The sequence below is a fragment of the Elephantulus edwardii genome, unplaced genomic scaffold (genome assembly GCF_000299155.1).
Source record: "Elephantulus edwardii isolate Elephantulus edwardi_28Jun2011 unplaced genomic scaffold, EleEdw1.0 scaffold00074, whole genome shotgun sequence".
Classification (NCBI taxonomy): domain Eukaryota; kingdom Metazoa; phylum Chordata; class Mammalia; order Macroscelidea; family Macroscelididae; genus Elephantulus; species Elephantulus edwardii.
The window spans coordinates 14,053,462-14,075,017 of NW_006399824.1; the positions used below are offsets into that span (position 1 = coordinate 14,053,462).

General features: G+C 38.4%; 1 protein-coding gene across 2 annotated transcripts in view; it reads right to left on the bottom strand.

The window, feature by feature from the left end:
* The window catches only part of ARID5B (AT rich interactive domain 5B (MRF1-like)), a 249,592-nt gene that overhangs the window by 180,027 nt on the left and 48,009 nt on the right, over nucleotides 1–21,556 (bottom strand). For both annotated transcript variants that reach the window (XM_006889028.1, XM_006889029.1), the window contains exon 3: nucleotides 20,350–20,575. In XM_006889028.1, the coding sequence (XP_006889090.1) occupies nucleotides 20,350–20,575 (226 nt within the window). The remainder of the gene's footprint in view (nucleotides 1–20,349; nucleotides 20,576–21,556) is intronic.

Genomic DNA, 21,556 nt, shown 5'->3' on the forward strand with positions numbered 1-21,556 from the left:
GAGATGAGATGGACTGGCATGGGGCATTTTGAGCCAGATGACCATATATTACTCTGGAGATGAAAAGACAAGGAAAAATGGGGTTGCCTTCATAGTAAAAAAAGTAATTTCTAAATTTCTAGATCCATTTATACTAGTGATGGAAATTTTTCTATTAATATAAAAATATAAAACTATTAACGTTCAAGAGTAGTTAATTTAAAAAATATTAAGTTATAAAAACAAAATACGAGTTATTCAGATACGACAAAAATTGTGAGATTCGTATACAAATGTGCTAAAATTCAATATAACCTCTCAATTAAAATCCAATAGTTTATAATGTTACCACTTATGAAATGCTTTAGTGTTCTACATGCTATCTATCCTAAGCACCTAGAATTCAATGTTCTTTACCAAAAGGAATCTCTGTCAAATACCATGAGGTTATGACTTATTATCCCCAGTATTTTATAAATGAGAAGGCTGTAACTGTAGCTAGGAACTAAGGAACTTGAGTTCAAATTCAAGTCCAAGTCCTTACCCAATATTACATAACTGCGATATCGAAGGTGTAATCATCCATGCATTTATCTAACATATGTATTGAGTACATTTTACATGCCAGATAATATTTTGGATTAAGCAGTGCAAATGGCTATGGATTATACCACCAGAGCTCCTTGCCAGACATCATAATTATGGTAGACAGGAGGAAGGCGTCATTCTCTCCAATTTATGCAATTTAGTAAATAGCAAACAGAATCTTGATCAGAAAGCTAGAGAGAGAGAAAAATATCTCTCTCTTTTTTTTGGCTTCAACTAATATTTCCAGAAAAAGATGCCAAATTTATAACCATAAGCAATATACAGCAATCTCCAAGTAAAAGACCAAAAGTCATGATTTAGAAATATTTAGAATATTGAACATGGGATTGTTTCACACAATAAACATATTGCTGTTGGTGTAGTCACTAAACCAATTTTCATTTCAACAACTTGTCTTTCTACAGAATATTAAAGACCTCATTTTATGAAAGCCCGATATATAAAATCTAAGTTTTGGAAAAGCATGTTCCAGTTTACTAAAGAAAATCCTTGAGTGGCAGGGTCCCTGTGCATGCAATCATGAACCTAATTATCAGCACTCAGCAGCAACACAGAGGGACTGACCTGCTAGTTTAGCCATAGAACCCATGGCTGTTGACCATACTGTACTCACCCTATGTGTCCAGAACAGGGTAGACCTGCTCCCTTAGGGTGTCCAAAACTGTCACACAAGGGCAGTGCTTTGGTTTGAGCTTAAAATCTCTGAAGAAACCAATTGACAAATCTTTCTCTGGTGGAATATGGTTTCCAGTTACCAACCTTCAGGCTAGCAGATGAGTGCTTTAACTAACGCACCATCAGCACCCAGAAAACCCTATGGAGCAATTGTACTCTGTCACCTATGGAGTTTTCATGAGTTACAATTGTCTTGAGGCAATTAAAAACTAACAAGGGAGGTTTTCACAGGGCTTCCCAATGTTATAAAGTTCCTTAGTTCACATTAGTGAGGAAGTAATGAACACAAATATAACAGGTCCACGGCATATCCGGACTTAGGGTAGTAGTAAACAAGATTAATCTATTAACCACTCTGGCTGTCAAAATGCATAACCTGAAAATACAAGAGAAATAAATGGAATGAGAAAGGCATGCCCTCCCCCACCCTCTCATGTGCAAGAAAACCAGAAACCTTCATCTCTGGAAGTGGAAGACTACCAGCCTCACGATAAAGGTGAACATATGTCCTTGTCTTCCTTCTTCATAGCACGATAGCTCTATGAAGAGAATGAAACAACCACCAGTCCCTAGACCAATTCAGGAGGGTACTCATGAATGTCTTCAAGTAGTATTGAAAGTTTTGTGGATATAAAAATTTTCTGGAAGAGGTTTTCCAAGGTCAGTGGGTAAGCACCACTCCAAGCTGTGGCTCTGAAGTCATTCTAACTCAGGGCAACCCCATGTGTGTCACAGTAGAACTGTGGACGCACCACAAGGTTTTCAATTGCTGGTTTTTAGAATAGGTCTTTATTCCAATGTGTCTTTGGGTGGACGGAAAGCTTCAACCTTTCAGTTAGTAGTTAAATATATTAACCATTTGGACCACCCCCAGAGACTCCTTTAAAGCACTATTAGAACAATGAATAAGGAAGATTGAAGAACAGGTGCCTTTTAGTCGTAATGCTGGAAAAGAATCTTGAACACACCATGGACTGCCAAAAGAACAAAAACTCTCTTACAAGAAGAGCAGCTAGAGTGCCCTTAGCAAAAGGGACTGTGGGTATGTCTTCAGGAGGGAACAGCCCTTGGAAAAGGCTGTCATGCTTGAAAAAGTGTACTAACAGAATGAGAGGAACAGCCTCAATGAGATGGGTTGACCCAGGGACTGCAACAGGCTTAGTCACAGCAGAGAATGTGAGGATGGTGCAGGACCAGACAGCAGCTCATTCTATTGTACACAGGGTCACTATGAGGAGGAGCTGACTCGAAGGTCTTTAACAGCAGATGCAATTCTCCAGCACCTCAGTCAGGTGCGCAAGAAAAATATGAAAATAAAAAACCTCACAGAGTTGAAATTTTTGAAGACTGTGTTTTGAAGGGATAAACAGAAAAGAAACAATCTTTAAAAGGTAATTTATAATCTTTTTATAGACCCGACCGACCTATTTCAGAAACAGTTAAACACTATGAATGGCCTTACTGAAGTGAAAAAAGCATATAGTCTCTTGAGAAATTCTGCAAAATATACAATAGTCCACCAGTTTCTACTTACACCATTTAGCAATGTTTATTACATTCTTTGAGCTGTGGGTAGCCATTCTTACCTTCCTCTTCTGAGTCGTTCGTCCTCAATCAACATAAATGCATTGTCCCCTATGGTTCCTAGCTAACTTTTCAAGCTACTGCCATCAATTGAATGCCATCCATCAACTGGTTCTCAATTAGGAACTGGTGATTCAGATGCTTTCCCAACAGCATATTAAGACATATGCCTTAATGGCCAAGTTACATTTTCATGGGAGGCATGAGGGGTGGGATGATGACTATCACATTGTCGTTATGTGCCATCGAGTCCACCATGACTTATAGTGACCCTCTGCACTGTAGCTCTGAACTCTGCCCTATCCTGAGCCAGTTTCACTATCTCAGACACACCTACCGCCATTATCTCAGGTACTATGTCAATCCATCTCATTCTGAGTCCTTCTCTCCTGTACTGTCCCTCCATCTTTCCAAGCATGATGTCCTTCTCCAAGAATTGGTCCCTCCTAGCAACATGCCCAAAGCATGACAAGACCGATGGAGCTTCAAAATTCTTGCCTCCAAAGAGCAATCTGGCTTCACTCTCCAGGACAGACTTGTTTGTTTTCTGGCACTACAGGGTCTGTTCAGTATTCTTCTCCAGCACCACAACTCAAAGGCATCACTTAACTATTCTATCATCTTTATTCACTGTCCAGCTTTCTGATGTGTAACAAGAAATTGCAAAGACCATGACCTGAATCAGGCACACCTTAGTCTCTAGACTGACATTATTGTTCTCCAGCACTCTGGAGAAGTCCCTGACAGCAGATTTTCCTAATGCAATTTGTCTTTTGATTTTCTGACTGCTGAAGTCAAGAATGTTGATGGTGGAACCAAGTAACCTGAATGTGTTAACAATCTCAATCTCTTCTGCATCTATCATGGTGCTGCCAATTAGCCTAGTGGTAAAAGTCTTGGTTTTTTTTATATTGAGCTTCAGTCCCTATTGAAGACTGCAGTCCTTGACCTTCTGCACCAAACAGTTCATGTCCTCCTCAGTTTCAGCAAGGTTGTGTCATCTGCATAGCATAGGTTGTTGATGAGTCCTCCTCCAATCCTGATGCCACACTTTTCCTCATAAAGTCCAACCTCCCAAATAATCTGTTCTGCACACAGATTAAAAGGGTATGGAGAAAGGATGTATCCGCAACACAATCCTTTCTTGATTTTGAACCTGCAGTGTTTCCTTGCTTTGTTCTGACAACTGCTTCCTGGTCCACGTTAAGTTTCTCAGGTGCACAATCACAAACTGTGTCTAACCTTGAGAAGACTAACACATAAATCTTGCTAAGCTCTGAACTCTCCAGCTCTCGTATGTAGGCTTACCTCATTTTATGGTACTTCATTTTACAGTACTTCACAGACATTTCATGCTCTTTTTTTAGAAAAAAAAAATATAAAATTGAATGTTTGTGGCAATCCTGTGTCAAGCAAATCTTTCTACACCACTTTTCCAATAGCAAGTGTTGACTTAGTGTCTCCGTGTCACTTTTTGACAATTCTTGCAATATTTCAAACTTTTTCACAGTGCAATAAAACACTTAATAGGCTACAGTATAGAGCAAACATAACTTTTATATGCACTTAGAACCCTAAAATGTTGTGTGACTAGCTTATGTTGTGATATACACTTCACCATAATGGTTTGTGACCAAACCTACAGTTACTCCAAAGGACAGCCTGTAGATATTTTACTACACCCCTACCTTCACTCCCTGGATGAAGATATGACAGGGGAAATTTCTAGTCAGCCAGAAAGTTCTGCCCACGGTGAATTTTCTGATTTTCTAAGATCTACCACTAATATTGCCTTTGGGGAAAATGGCTTTATATAAATTCATTTGATTAACCAATACTAGCTCCATTTACAACCATGAATAATGGAGCAAGGCAGAAAGTTGGCATTTTCATGGAAAAGCTCTCTTGTTGGTCATTTGAAATTGTTAACTTTTCCCCTTAGCTTTTAGGCTATGCCCTCAGAATATGATGTGAAGATAGTGCTTTGCTTCATCAAGGACAGTAAATGAGAGGATAAAGACTTACATTTTTGAGATTCAATTGCTTTCTCTTTATTGTCAGAGTGTACTATGCATGAAAAATCATTAGTTCTAAAACAAAAGAAATCCAGTATATCCAAATAAACCAAGAATCTTAAGCTTAATGATCTTCAATCTTTCTAAAATTTTCTGGTCAGATATGCTAAAGCTTTGGCAGAATGTTAAACCTGGCAATGAGGAATTTTCAATATATTTCTTCTGTTAACCAGACAAGCTCGACATGAATTGCCATGTATTTATCAAAGACAGAGAAAGATCAGCATTTAAAATAATGATTTCTTTTCGGAAAACTTAGGCTGAACAAAGCCCAAGTTCCTAACTGGATAAATAAACCCTAAAAGAAAAGAGAATATCTAGAAGAGAGATGACCACAAGATTCTGCATTTCCAGTAATACTCTGGTAGAATAGGAAGATCACATAAAATGGGAATCTCCCCAATTATTCAGCAATGATGTATAAGAGACCATTACCAGAGACACAGAATTACAATGTCTGCTCTTCAAGGGTTTACAAGCTTACTCACAGGCAAGAACCACCTTCAGTGCTCCCAGTTCAGTCAGCTTATACCTTCATCCATGCCCTGGCAATACCACCCTTATAACACAGTTACGTCTATCTGCCCTGCTACACTCTGAGGTCCTGAGGGCAGGAGTTAGGCCTCTTTCATCTCCATCTTTCTTCACCAGCAAGCATAGTGTCCTGGCCTTATTAAGTACTCAGTGCACAAACAGTGATTCTACTTCGAAATAAAAGGGTTGGCTAAACATCGCAGCTGCCTAAATCTCTTTAGATCAGCACTCTCCAATATAAATACAACGTGAGTCATAGATACACAATTTAACCTTCTCTAGCAGTTACATTAAAGAGAAATGAAAAAGGAAAAGGAAAAATGAATCCCAAAAAGATCTCAAAAATAAAGACCAAACGTTATTTGCTTAATCAATATAAAATTATTAATGAGAGTTTTATTATTACGTTTTGTTTTGAATTAAGTTTTGAAGACTGATGTGTATATTACATCTTTTAAAAAAATTAAAAAACCAAACAAAACAACACACTCACTGTCACTGAGTCAGAACTGACTCATAGCTGACCTGCCAACAGGTTTTCAGAGACAGTAAATTGCACAAGAGGAGACAGCCCATCTTTCTCCCTCTGGTGGAGTCAAACCATTTGCCTTTGGGTTGGCAGTAGAATGCTTTACCCACTAGGCCAACAAGGGTCCCCAGCTACTACATTTACATCTAATTGGCATATTCAATATTCAACAATTCGAGTAAAACATAATCCTAACAAAATAAGAAAGTTAGGTTTAACAGAAATATTTCATTGTTGTTGTTTTTTTCCATTTTAAATTAAATTGATTAAAATGAAAGCAAACTTACAGTTCTGTCTGTTAGGCACAGGAGAAACATTTCAAGCGCTCAACAGTTACATATTGGCCGTAGCTACCTGCGTTAGGAGTTTATTGTTCAACATGGCTTTCCTAGCCACTGATTTGACTTTGCCCTGGGGAGGGGTGGGAAGATACGAATAGGGTATGTTAGTCTATCCACAAGGGGATTGGCCAGTCTCATCACTAAATTGAGCTGATTCAGGGACAGATTTAGAGAATCTTACCACCAATGAAGAAGCAGCAGGGAGGCAGGACACACCTTCTGGGACCAGAGATTCCTGTACCAGCTTAAGCCATAGGATTCACCGCCATAGCAGAGAATTGGAGATCTGATGTGAGACAAGCTCACTTTGGGATTGCTATCTCAATGGAACCAGAGCTAGGAGCCCTTGCCCAAATTTGCTGCAGGACTAGGGCGGGTGGTGGGGAGCCATAGTTGGCAGGACTAAGGGGCAGGAGTGGCATCCACTTCCTAAAATTCTCTGAACTTTGAGAAACAACAATAGTTATAGAAAGACTTCCGGTCTTTTGTTCATAGGGTCACTAAGAGTCATGTTTGACTCGGCAAACAAGAGCTTTGTAACACTGACCTAAAGCTGCAAAGCTAAAGGCTGAGGGACCTGTGAGTATATTTCCTCAGCTGTCCTGATTGAGTGATTGTATTCTGCTATCAACCAGACTTACCTTTTGACTTCTCTGATAAACCTAATAATCATGAGCATGGTCCTGTTTGTTCTGGGAGCTATTGTAATGGATTGTGGACCCAGTAGAGCAGTACGATTAGTGTTGGGGTGGGTGGGAAAAGGTGAGGGAGTGTGAGGGATAAGTCTGACCTCAGTAAAATTGGTTTTGTACTGTGGATTTTGGTGGTAGGGGCTTTTCCCCATTGTGGAGTTGGTAAAGGTCAGATAACTTCTGGTACCACATTTTCTAATAACGAAGATTAACTCTCAGCTATAGTATGAGTGATCAAAAGGAACAAAAAGTGAATAGCTTATAATATTTTTCTTTTTAGAGGCCATGGAATTGACTAATACACATAGCAACCCTCTGAACAATAGATGGGAACCTTGCCCTATCCTGCTCCTCTTTGCTACACCCACTGTTGCAGGTACTGAGTCAATCCATCTCGTGGAGGGTCCTCTCTTTCTCTGTCCTCCACCCTTCCCAGCACGATGCCTTTTCCAAGGACTAGACCCTCTTGACAACATGCCCAAAGCATGTGAGATGCACCCTCGCTGGACCTCGTCGAAGACAGGTTCTAGCATAAAAAAAGACTGCATTATTTTATGCTAAAATCCTAGTACAAGAACTTAAAAACAATCCTGAAGGTTTTCATGACTCCTGGAAAACTGGGGCCATGATCAGTTCAATCCTGGATCAGTCTGAGTGCTCTGAAGAAGCAATCCAAGAAAGAACCAAAGCTTTCTCATTCACACAAGTCATGTAATCAGCATTTGAACCCAAGCCTATCAAAGCCCATGTTCTTTCCACTATATCAAAACCTGCCACAAAGGTTTAATCTAGTGGTCAGCATGAAGCTACCCCTAAACCAGTAGTAGCGTTCACATTTGCTCATTGTGCTCAATACTTGACTTAAAACATTAATATCAAACAATGAGGTCTAAATGAGCACTCCCAATTTAAAAAAATATATATAAACCCACACAGAGGCTGCACATGTGAAAAGCCTATATTTATACACACAGCCATCACGTGATGGATAATTAGCCAGGTAACTATAGGTTTTTCTTTGCTAGAAAAGTATATGTTTCATCATGCTTTGAAATCTGCCTTATTATCAGCCCTTGCTATGAAAACAATGTTTTATTTCTTATTGAGAGAATAGGCCAGGCACGAAGCATTGTTTCTGTAAGGCTTAGCAGAATACTTTCTTTGTGAACCAAAGCAGTAAGAATGGGGAGTTGGAAGGTGGGGAAGGAATACTCTCCATCATGATTACCAAGTAACCATTTTAAGGGAGGCAAGGATTAAGATCGCACAATTGCCCAGAATAAGCAGCATTTGATTCTGTGCTAAAACCATTTCCTTAACAACCTGTCACCTAAAAAAGAGACAGATTACAAGCAAGCTGATAATAAAAAAGATAAGGCCGAGCAAGTCCAGTCTGGATTTGTTTCCTTCCCTGCACATTTTTGTCACTGCTATAATCCTGAAACATGAAACTCATTCCTCTGAGGAAGGGAGAAATTAATAAACACCGGGATTAATATGTAAAACGTGCACACGCGTACTTGTAGACTGTAACAATACAAATTCCAAGGCTAGCACACTAGCTTCCAAGCCGTTCAACAGCTCTCACTCAGAAAGTTTTCCAGCATGAGTCTAAAGATGGCTGGCTACCAATTAGGCCGAGGATTATTAGCAACTGAAGCCCCCAAGCCCAAGGAGGTCCCTTCTCCTACCAGTGTCCATGAGACAGCCCCTCCACTAGAGGGTGTCTTAGGAGGTGCTTGTTAAAGGAATCAATCCAACTTCAAATGCACACAGCCATTCCAGGTGAGCAAAGAACAGAGAATTTCAGAGGAGGCTGGCCATAAAAGCCGCATGTTTACCTAACCTACTAGTCAGAGCTTTGAAGTTAGAGTACCTACACTATAGAGTTAAGACTGTAACTGGGCAGATAAGACAAACACACACAGAAAAGATACTGCATTATATTGGCAGTTACAGACTAAGGTGCTCAGTAAGGTGGTAGCAACACTAAGTGTGATAAGATAAGAGCTTAATAAAGGAAGACAAGTCCTACGAGCTGGATGGCCAACAAGGGCTCGAACAGCTTGAAGTGGGTGAAGAAAAGGGAGAGCTGTCTTAGGTAAGAGACCTAGAGGGCTGTTCCAAGACTGAGCAAAGGCAACGTGCCACCCCCAACATCCTGAAGAGTCTGAGACACAGGGGAGTGAAGAGGGGAGCATGGTTAAAGAGAAAGGGCTAAGAAGTTAGGCTAACGCTGAACATTAACACAGGGAGAGTGATAAGAGATAAGGAGACACAGCCAGCCTGTCTTAACATTCTCTGTGCCCTTTGAAGTCCACAGTTCTCCTAAACACACATAATGGTTGTGGATATGCACACAGCTAAAATAATTTCACAACTGGTATAAAATTAAAAGTAACAATAACATCCAATAGTAGGAAGTTAATATGAACATCCATTCACACACATAGCCGTCGAGTCAGTTTCAACTCATATCTGGCTCTCTAGTGGGTTTCTACGGGTCTAAATTGTAAGGGAGAAGATTGTCCACCTTTCTACTTCAGTTGTTGTTGCAGCTGGAAGATCAGAACTTCCAGAGAAGTGTAATCTATGGATAAGCAGCGAAACTCTAAGACTACACCACCAGGGCTTCCTACTAGTATGAAAAGAGCTCTATATGAAACATTATACAGTCAGATTAAAATAGGAAGAGTATATTAAACATGAAGACATAGTCATATAACTGTTGTTAGGTGCTGTCTAGTCACCTATAATAGATCTATGCAAATTAACCTGAGGAAAGGAGGAAACCTTCCAAACAATATATACAATTTTCATGGGGAAAAGCATGTGCATATGAATTCTTGCCTATACATACACATTTGTACACACTGGCACATATATAAGCGCTAACAGCATTAACTTTTGGGTGTTAAGAAAATATACAAGTTACATTTTCTGCTTTTTGCTTTGTGTGCATTGCTTAGATTTTCAAAATGAACATGGAAAGTTAGTTATATATGAAAAAAGAAAAATTTTAGAAAATCATTAAAAAGGGAAAAATAAGGCTAGGACTAAATGGTGGTTTACTGACTGTTCTTCTGCAGTCTTCTTGACATTGAGCTTCTGTCCATACTGAAGGCTGCAGTCCTTGACCCTCTGCAGCAAGTGCATGAGGTCCTCCTCAGTTTCAGCAAGCAGGGTTGTGTCATCCGCATAACGCAGATTGTTAATAGATCTTCCACCAATCCTGATGCCACAATTCTCCTCCTAGAGCCCAGCCTTCCAGATAATCTGCTCTGCATACAGGTTGAAAAGGTATGGAGACAGGGCATATTTTATATTTTACTCAGTAGCAGGTTACTGATCAAAAATTCCTGGTGGTACTATGGTTAAGCACCTGTCTTTTAACAGAAAGGTCAGTAGTTCACCTCTCCCAGTCGCTCTGTAAGAGACAAGACCTAGCACTCTACTCCCATGAAGATTATAATACAGGGATCCCTGCATGACAGTTCTCTTGTCATACGAGGTTGCTGGGAGTCGGAATTGTCTTGATAGTGCACAAAACCAACAGTTTATTAAAGAAAGGGACACGTGTTGAGAATCAATATTTAAAGCAAGTCAAAGGATAAGAAAGGCTGGGAATTGTTAAAATAGAAACAACATGTGAGGAGACGCAGAGGAAGACTTGTCAAAGCAAGACAACATGGCTTCATTTCATAGTACTAGGTGAAAATGTGCCAGGTGAGACAGCTCGGAGAAGTCCGTATCAAAGGTTCTATTTGCTCAGCCCCTACTGTGCACAAAGCACTTCATAAGGCATCCGAGAGCCTACTATTATTCCACGTGTTCTAAAGACATTTATTGAAACAGGGTGATCATCGAAACCTCAGCAGTCCTCTGCAGTGACCTGTACAAACTACAGACGTCAACACATGTTAGGGGAGTGAATCTTTGACATTTAAGAAAATTAATGTTTTGCAATAAGACCTCACATTTAAAATGCTCTAAGAGATAAACGAGCTGTTCAGAAGCATCCATGTCAATACCAAAGAGAATTAAGCCTAAATGCCCAAATCAAATATCTGCTCACAAACCGCCTGGGGAAAGTCACATCAATTCACACGGAGGATGTATGTACGTTGCATTCTGAGGTGCTGCTGGTGTGACAGAGAACAGCCGTAATGACAGCCTAACATCAGGAATCACAAAGCCGCTAATGACCAGCTGAGTAGAGGGCAAACACAAACATTTTAAAGAGAAAAAGAAGGGAACAGCATCATGTGCCTCCAACTAAAGGGGAAACTGTCCCATAAGATGAATTTTAAAAGCACAGCAGAGGTGTAGAGTCAATACCATTCTTCACAGTAGGCCCATTCCTATCATCCAATGCAAACCCATTGCTCAAAGTTGCAAATTAGGATACCAGATATGAGTTTGTATATAGTCAAGGTTGTCTAAAAGACTGTTCCAAGTAGATCTAAATCATCCAGCCAAAGGGAACCAGGTTACAACTGACTTTATCCTTCATCTTTGGTTATCTTCCCATCAAATGGTAATCACCAGAGAAAAACAGTTATGTGACAGTTTACCTTACTCAGACCCAAACATGGATTTGTTCTTTTCTCCATCATGGTCTTTTATCACTGATGTGGCTATAACGTTCCTTTAGACACATAAAGCACCAAAATAAAAACAAAACAAGAAACGAGCAGCATGACAAGGAATTCAGCTGCTGTATAATGGTAATTTAAGGAAGTGTTGCTGCTTTGTGTGTAACTTTGCTGGAACAGCCTAAAAGTCAGGATGAGTCTCATGAGCCTTCACAAAGACAAAAGAAAAAATATTGGGCAAGTCCTACACTATAAATGGCAGTAAACCACTGTGGGAACTATACAAGTTCTAAGGGCCTATCACTGATACTGAATCATCCTGCCATAATAGTAAACCATCCCGTCAAAAGAGTTCATACGGCTCCTGCCATCTTAGTGAACTATGGTGCTTAACAGAGAATAAAACAGGGTTGATGAGTTAGAAGCTATATATATATATATATAATATATATGATATATGATAGATATGATATATGCTATATGCGATATATGTATATCTCACCAGAGCTCCTTGAATAAAAGAATAGTCTACACTTAATCCTACTGTGATTTAAAAAAGACAACTAAAGTCAATTTAATTCATTGTCATTGAGTCAGAACTGACTCATAGCTGGCCTTCTGGCAGGTTTTCAGGAAGCTATAACTTACACTGGAGGAGAATGTCAATTTTTCAATTTTTCTCCCACAAAACCACCGGTGGCTTTGAATAGCCAAAGGAAGACCATCGTTTTTGGGTTTACAACTTAACTCAGTACAGAATATACCACCTAGAGATCCCTAACTAAAAATAGGCAACCAAACTTCAGAAGACACAGATTCTGGAACACAAGTTGGCAAGATTCTGTCTCACCCCTTTCGTTGCTCTGAGAAATAGAAAAGATATTCAACTTTAGAGATGAGAGTCTATGTATTTTACCAATGGTACATCACTTCTAGAAGATGCCATGCTGGGCTCCAGAGCTCACATCCTGTACAATGGAGGCATCAGGGCTTTAACTCCACCAGAAACCATTCCTAACTCTGCTCTGGGTTTCTCAGCAAAGATGAGCTCTTACAGTGTGACTAAACCATCCCACAAGAACATCCAAAGTGTGTCCTGAGAGAAGTAGTCTCAATGGTAAGGGATTCTGAAGCACATCCTAGAGAAGATTTTAAAAAACCCAACTAGAGTAAATAAAGAGAAGACTGAGGAATGTTGAGAAATAGGGAGAAAAAAACATCAACTCAACATCACCATAGGCCTGAAAATTCTATGAAAAATTCCCCCCAAATGCATTCGTTTCTTACCTTGCCTTCCCAGGATACTATTTATCATATCTAGATGGTGAGTACCGCTAACTTGGATCCTAAAAATAGCACTAAAAGTTCCACTTTCACTTCATTTTTATAAACCATCCCTGACACCTCTAAGTTCTAAAATTAGGAGAACAACTCTTAAACCCAAAATCTCTTCTTTGGTTATGTGTCCATTTCATTCCATCATCAAAAGGGGATACAAGTTGGGAATCCTGAAAAGCTTTCCTCACTCTAGGAAGGACAGGAAGAACTGCAAGTCAACAGAAATTCCAATAAAACTGTCTTCAATTCAAGTGGACCTTCAGGAATGATGGCAACATGGCAGTAACAATGACCAGTTATTTTCTTCATGACTCTTATTTATTGTGGTAAATATCTAGGTAAGAAAACACTTGCTCTTTCTATAATCTTCACAGATAAGATTCAGTGACATTCTTTGTGTTTATCATGTTCATCATGTTAACCATTTCCAGAAATGTTTACCACCCTTAACAGAACCCCAGGGAGCTTTGGTGAGCTCGCCTGTAGAAACCTACACTGCTAATCGGAAGATTAAGACTCTCTGGTGTTTCTAATTCATCAGTAGATTCGAGCGAGAAAGATGGACAGTCTCCTCCCATGTGATTTAGTCTTGGAAATCCAGTGGAGGGTCAGTTATAAGTTAGTTCCAACTCAACAACAATGCATTAATAGAATCTCAGTGTTCCTTATGCATGTCACAACATTTTTTACTCTCTTTGTACTGAAATTTTAGGACAACGTTAAATTATAATATGACTAAGACCCCGATGAGATGGACTGATACAGGAACTGGGGCAATGGGGATTGGTGTGTCAAAGTTAGTGAGACTGGCTCAGGACAGGGAAGGGTTCAGAACTGCTGTACACAGGGTCACTATACATCGCAGGTGACTCAATGGTACATAACAACATACTATGACAGGTATGGATGCAGGAGTGGCATCCACTTCCTAAAAACACGCCTCCAGAAATTCTATGAACTATGATAAATGTTGATAGTTGTAGAGAGGCTTCAGGCCTTTTGTTCATAGGGTCGTGAGTCATGCTTGACTCAAAGGCAATCAACAACAACAACAACAAATTGAATTTTAGCTTAGACAGGAAATGAACTAATTTCCTTTAAGGTTTCATAGAACATATCCTATCTATGAGCTGCTCTGAAGCTTTCAATATCTTGGATGGTAATTCTTAGAAGTGTAACTTGGTCCACCTTCAGGAGACCTTGATGCAGCTGGTTTACAATGCACAGGACAACCTTCTGAAAGAGCCATTTTACCATTTGGATATCCTTCTTCAATATTAACTCTGTTAAGAGAAGAATCTTTAAAGAATGCATGGTACACACAAAAATGTTGTCAGAGGATTTCATGAGAAAATATTTTGTAAAGTATCACCATAACTTTTTTATATGCCCCATCAAGAATTGATTTCTAACCCAAGGTTGAAGATACTACGCAAGCCAAATCTGCTTTCGTGAGGAGGCTATCCTCTGAACTTCTTCATGATATTAATAATACATGGATATAATCACATAACACTACAGCATCTAAGAAACTACTCAACTAACAATGTTAAAGAAAATGGTACAGACAGCCAAACATAAGTTAAAATAGAAATACTAAATATCCTTATAAGACAGTTAATGGAAGTGCTGGTGGTCTAGTGGGAAGGAGCTGTAGTGCTAACACAAAGGCAGGTAGTTCAAATCCACCAGCTGCTCTGAGGGAGAAAGATTGGCAATTTCCTCACACAACATTTAAAGTCTGTAAAATCGCTGGAAGGTCAGCTATGAGTTGGTCACAACAAGACTGTTGTCAAGCTAAGAAGTGTGTCTTTAATATGTTCATTAGGTGTGCAAGGTCAAAGAATCTTTGGCATAACAAACTGTCAACACCTCAACACCTTAGCTTACTTCATATATGGAAACTTATGTGCTATTTTCTTCAACATAGAGAGGATCTCTTCACAGCCACATCCCTGGAAGCAGCTGGACACCCCAAACTCAAAAGTGAAAAACAATGTATACGAACTTCATGAGCTTTGTATGTAAACCAGTATAAAATTCAAATAAATAAATAAAGTGTTCTTAAATGATCACTTGAAATATAAGATTCCAGAATTTCTAAGCAAAAGCCTCAGTCAATTTCTAGCCACTTACACCACTGACCACATATAATTCAGCTTATTCCTACAGAAATTTCCAAAAGAAAACATTACGTGTGAGATAAACGCATGTATAAACAAACAAACAACAAAGCAAAGAGCTGAAGGACTTAATAACAGTCTCCTATGAAGGCAGACAGTAATAAGGGCAAACCCTGTCCTAACCACTACACTGTGTGATTCGGAAACTCCAAAAGGGACAAATAAGCCGACACAGGGAACACTGCATTTCTGCAGTCCCTCTGATATGGAGCCTCCTTCTGATGACGATAATCTAATGGCAATACCACTTCAGGCTTTAAGGTCATAAATATTGACTCCATGGATATGGACCCACTTCCTCTCAGCTGACCTTCTAAAACGACTAATGAGATAAAGCCAGGGTCCCATTGTACATCCAAGAAACTGGAAGCTGTAGAAACAGTAAGTCACAGGGCTACACAAGGCTGAGTCCCCTGATGCCTCCTCTGCTCTTTGAATACCACCATGCTGTCTATTCCCAAAAGTACACCGAAAGTCCCAGTGGCAGAAACAACGGGGAAGCTGCTGGTTCTCAGTTTGATAGGCCTTTAGAAACAGAAACTGAACCAAGGGAACCCCCATCATTAAATTCAGCCATACCCACACCCACAATCTTTTGATCTCTTTTCTCGATTTCAACTCAGACTCCTCTATCTTTTCTTGTTGTTTATTTTTTCTTTCCTAAAGACACATTCAGAGATGAAACCATTCATAACTGCCCATAGACAGACAGTTTGTGGCAGCATAATTGACAATGAGTCTGCTACAAAAAAATGAAAATGCTGTTTTAATAACCTTGGCCTAAAATACATTCAGTTGTATGCCTCAAAGGGTTTCAATAAAAAGTCAACCTGTAGAGACATATTTTCTTGGCTTTAACAACAATCCAAAGCATATAAATGTAGTCCAACTATAATGACATATTTATAGGCCAATAAAGCTTACATTGCAGCTTTCATACTTCACTTGAAGGAACTCTGTAAGAAGCAGTGTTATATAAAATAATTTGAGGAGGTTTTTTCCCCCCAAAACTATAGCCCAAGGAATTAAAAAAAAAAATGCAAGTTTTCTATGTTTAACTGATAGTGTTTCTATTCCTTAGCAGTTCAAGATTTTAGGAAATGAAATCATTCATTTGACTACTTTCAACTGCCATGCCAAATATGGGCATCAACTCCACTTTATTACAAAAGCTAAGTACTGTAATTCTAAAGACAAAAATAAATAACTAGTGGCCTGTGTAGTGAATGATTTAATCAACCCAATTCTTCTGGAAAAACAGGTTCTTGTGTTCATTATACTTATGAATAATACATTCCTTAACCCTTTTATTTTAACACAGGTTGGTTTTTTTTTTTAATGAACCTTAGAATGAAACAGTTTGAAAGAAGGTAAAACACTTCACCAAGTCATGTCGCTATTTGCATGGGTTTCATGTTGAACGAACTTTCTTTGAAAAAGACAAAGGGGAGAGAGAGGGATGAGTGTATGCCACCGCATCTCTGAAGTGTTTTTTTTTTAAGATTATTAGTTTTTCCACTATCTACATGTGTAGTTTTAGTCACCAGCCGTCTAGAATCTTAAATGAAAACTCCTGAGGTTTCTTTAAAAGGCAAACATGATACCCATAAATATTGTCCCAATGTATTTCTTGAAGGGGGAAGGAGAGAGAAAAAGGAAAGCCGCTGTTGTGATTTGAATCAGAGCAGTTATTGGAAGCTGCCATGTGGGGCAGAGTTTCTCTTTGCCGAGTATTAATTTGTTGGCAGACACACATTTGTGAGAACATTCTTGTTTTTATACTATTCAGAGAGAGACAGGAAGTGACACAAACGAGGATTAAAGGGAATTTATCCTACGCAAATACTGAGCAAGAGTTCTTTAATTGGCTTTTGTGTTTTAAAATTCCTTCTTTTAAGATTCAACCTAATTACTTTGCTACTGTTGATATTTTAACATGATGAAATGACTCAGCTATACACACGTGTGTGTGTGTATGTGTGTATAAATAAAATATAAACTATAAATATAAAATATAAAATATAAATATACACATAAAACCATGCTGGAGTTTTATTTATTCACAGAAAAGTGAGATCTTTCCATTCTTTACTTACTTCCATCAGAAAGAATTAGAAAAAGAGAGGTCTTAAGTAATCTCACAGTTCATCTTCTTTCTTTGGTAGAACAATGAGGAGTTCTACAGAAGGAAAAACCTAATAAGTGTGTGAACTTCCATTAACAATGTGGTACTGGAGGTGGTTTCAGTGTGGCCAAGAGAAAGGGAGATAAGAAAACCACTGTGTGGAAAGAAAGGTGCAGACAACAAACATTGTGATGCTGCAGACCGAGAAAGGAAGATGTTGAAGAGAAAGTGGCTGGGGTGGGAACACATACACAGCAAATGACACCCCTATGTGCCCAATAGAAATCCTGGCAAAGTAGACTTGTAAACCTTAGATCTGGCAGATAATGGAAACTCATTACATTAAGGAAAGTTTTTGTTTCTCTTTCCACATTATTACAACACAGTGTGCATTCCAATTACAAAAGCTGTTTGTCTCAAATTCCCCATAGCTCATACCAACTGAGAAGAATTGCAAGGCCCCAAATTCTATCCTTAAAGGGGTATGTTACATTAAAAGAAAAATAAAAGTAGGTGGTGTTTCTTGTCCACGAAGCAAAACCTTCCCGTTAAATCTTACCGTCTCCTAGATCTGCTTCCACCCTCAAAAAATTAGAAATCAGTTGGGAAGACTTTTATCAGCCCAATCTTGGCCCAGCCTCAAACTGTATGAAGAGTTGGTGGAAGCTAGACTCAGCAATATCTATTATTTTTAAATTCTTCTGGTGAATCCAACGAGCAACTAGATTTATAAACCACTAATCTAGATTTTTTTCTAGGCCAAACCACTTGCAAGTACTTTGAATATTCACTATAATCCAATTTCCTGTGGAATCAATTGAAAAAAAAAATAAGGTTGATCACAGATTTTTTTTTTAAAAAGAATTCAAGATTAAATTCTCTACATCTTTTTGAAACAATTAAGATATTGAGGGGGGGTTTTTGTCTTCAATAATAAAGTACCAGTTTTACGTTTAAAATGACACTACTATAAATACTCTGTTTACATGGGTGGCAACAAGCTTAACAAACTACACATCCTTTTTGTCCCCTGTTGGTTTCCTGTTTAGTTTTTATTAGTAACCGTATATTCCACAACTTAATAAAAAAAAAGAAAAGAAAAGAAAAAAGTAAACAAACAAAAGAAAGGTTTTTAATGTTAAGGAAAATACAAGACAATGGCAATACAATTTAGATCACACATTAGGAAACCAGCACACCAGATGCATTATTCAGAATTATCACATGTCAGAAGATTAGTCACTGGCCATTTCACAAAACTGGGAGGGTATTAACAGACTACATAGGAAGATTACTTATAAAGAAATAGATGTTTTGGCTTTAAAAGTAAAATTAGTTGCTCAACAATTTTCTTTAAATGTGCACTTGTCATAAGGCTGTCATATCCAAAATATGAACAACTGACATCTACCAAAATTGCCAGGAAATTGTTGATTTTTCAACTGAAATAGCAAGAAAATACTAATGTGTCTCAAAACACAACACAGCTCACCACAGAGCAGAATCACATGAAAAGCAAAAGGACGTAGTTAAGGGTGTTTTTCCATCTCTTTAAGTCAATTAAAATAAATAGCCTAGGTATGTTGTAATAGTTAAGCTCTAAGATAAAAAAAAAAATTGAAAAAAACAAAAACAACAGGAAGTTGTTGAATTAAGCGTGAAATAGAGCTATAAAACTCAGCATTGTGCTAGAATGAAAGAAAAAGAGGCTTCAATATGTTGAAAGTGAAGCTTTCCTTTGCCTAAAGAGGAAATAACTAGGCTCAATCAGAGGTCAACAACATGAGTCTTGAGCAATACTAGAAGAGTAAGTCACTGAAAGTCAATAAGAAGAGAAAACAAGAAAAAAAACACACAAAAAAGCCCTCAGAAAAGGTTAAGGGATGGAGGCACAAATTTCATGTCATTAATTCTAGCCCTCCTTTTTACCTGCCAGGCACTGTACTAGAATCTTTATAGCTAACATCTTTCAATGACCCTGTAAGTACTTCTATTTAACATAGAGAAAAACATGACTTTAAACAAACCCCCCAAAAACCTCAAACCAAACTTGTTGCCAATGAGTTGATCCCAACTCAGATCTTTTTTATAGGATAGAGAGGAGCTGCCACTGAACTTCTGAAGCTGTAAATCTTTACAGAAGCTACTGCCTCACCTTCCTCTCATGAAGCAGCTAGTAGATTCTAACGTCTTACCTTTTGGTTGGCAGCTCAGCATTTTAACAACCACTGTGACACAAGGACCCATCAACTGAAGTTTAGAGGGTCAATCATTTGTCCAAGCTCACAATACTAAGTAAGTGGCAGGATCAGGATTCAAACACTTAATCAAAAAAAGAAAACAAACCAAAGCCTATTTGGAAGCCCAAGATCTCCTTCAAATTTTATAGTGGAAGATGTAGTTGTTGTTATTTTTGTTGTTGTTGTATAGGGACCTCTGCTTTGGCTCCACCTCGGAGCGACCTCACAAACAATGTAATGAAATGAAACCCTTCTTGAACCTGTGCCGTCCTCACAATCTCTGCTGGTCTTAGGTCCACTGTTGTGTTCAGTGTGTCAATCCAGCTCACTGAGAGTCTTTCTCTCTTCACTGAGGCTGTTTTCCCAAGGACAAGGTCCCTCTCTAGGAACTAACTGAGGATAATGAATAAATGCGAAATGCACAGAGAAATCTGTTTTCCTACTTTGACAGTGCCCACTTGCTTCTAACTCAGTAATTCATCTCTCTTGTTCACCCTGCTTCCCACTTACCATAAAATACAAAATTCTGACATGCTACTGATAGATATCCTGATATCTACTTATATTAAATACGTAATTTCATCATTAACACAAATTCAGGTGCCATAATTAACTCTTATCCTTTGGCCTTGGAAGTCATGTGTTATATTATCTAAGATCCAGCACATACAGAAGGTTCTGGAGAAAAAAAGGACAATACACTCCCTCAGCCACCCAATCATCTGTCTTCATGTATTATTTCAGGTTAAATAAATGATGTGCACTTGACAGAGTTTTTAGAAAAATCAATTGGGGGAAAAAAATCACTGCATGTGTATAAGTTAGATTAAGAAACAAACATCATATTTACCAAGGTCAGCCTTTTCCTTGAGAACGTCTTTGAAGTTGAGTCCACTGTTGAGCGTTGACTGCCTGTATTTCAGCAGAGCCTCCTTCTGTCCATTTCGCCCCAAGACCTCTGTTTTCACAGACCCAGCACGAAGGCCACATCTCCACTTGGAGAAATCAGAATGTACCCACTTGACCAGGTCTTCAAGCTTCACAATCACCTTTTCAGAAACGGCAATGACTTCATCCTACAAGAGGTGTTTAGGGGAGAAAAAGAAGAAAACAAGCAATTATTTATGAGTCTGAAGTAAATGACAAGTATTCTATTGAATAAATAAAGAATCCATGGAAAATATCATTTGGTGGTTTAACCTGATGCTACCAGAAAATGTGTTTTTCAGTGAGAAAACATCTCCAATAACTCAATTCTTTTATGGGAGCCCACCTCCACTGTTAACAGTTCAGTCAGGAAATAATTTATATGATACATGGGTTATGTGTCCCAAAATAGAGCAGTAGTTCTAACAGCCCCTTTAGTACCAGTTACCAAAGTTTTCTCTGCCTATCTGCCACTTGGGTAGAAAGCTAATTTTTTAAGTGCAATTAATTGCAAATGTGAAAAGTGAGCACTAGATGAGTAATGGTTAGCCTGTCTCTATATAAAGGGTCTAAGTAAATCTAGGATTCTTAGAACTCTGACTCACCCTCAAATTCCTATGTTTATGGTACATTTTCCCTTGGCTTATACACAAATATTGAATTTAACTTTTGTCCTAAAAATTAAATAAAACTGTGATGTAACCCCAAAAGAAATACTTCAGAAATGTTATGTGAAAGAAAGAACCTTACACGTTCTCATGTTTCTTTAAAACTTTGTAAGTTGAGAAATGAACTGACTTTTTCTTTTAATACATTTGGGGTTGGGGGAGAGGGTGAGTGAGAAGAAACCTTTGAATCTGAGAAAAGCAACTGAAACTTCAGCTTCTCCTATGGATCATAAATTTTAATTTTAAGCATCTCTAATTGCTTCCAGGAAACAAGCAACTTTTTTTTTTTACTCAGAATTAATCCTGCAAGATATTTAGAGATATTCATACACAGAACAAAGGAGGGCCCCTCAACCAGAAGATTCTTTAGAAAAGGCTTAAAAAGATCATCTCTCTGGTTTTAAGTTAAATTATTTGAAGCATTTGACATTTCAGCTTGAATTGACTTCTTTCATTTCTTTT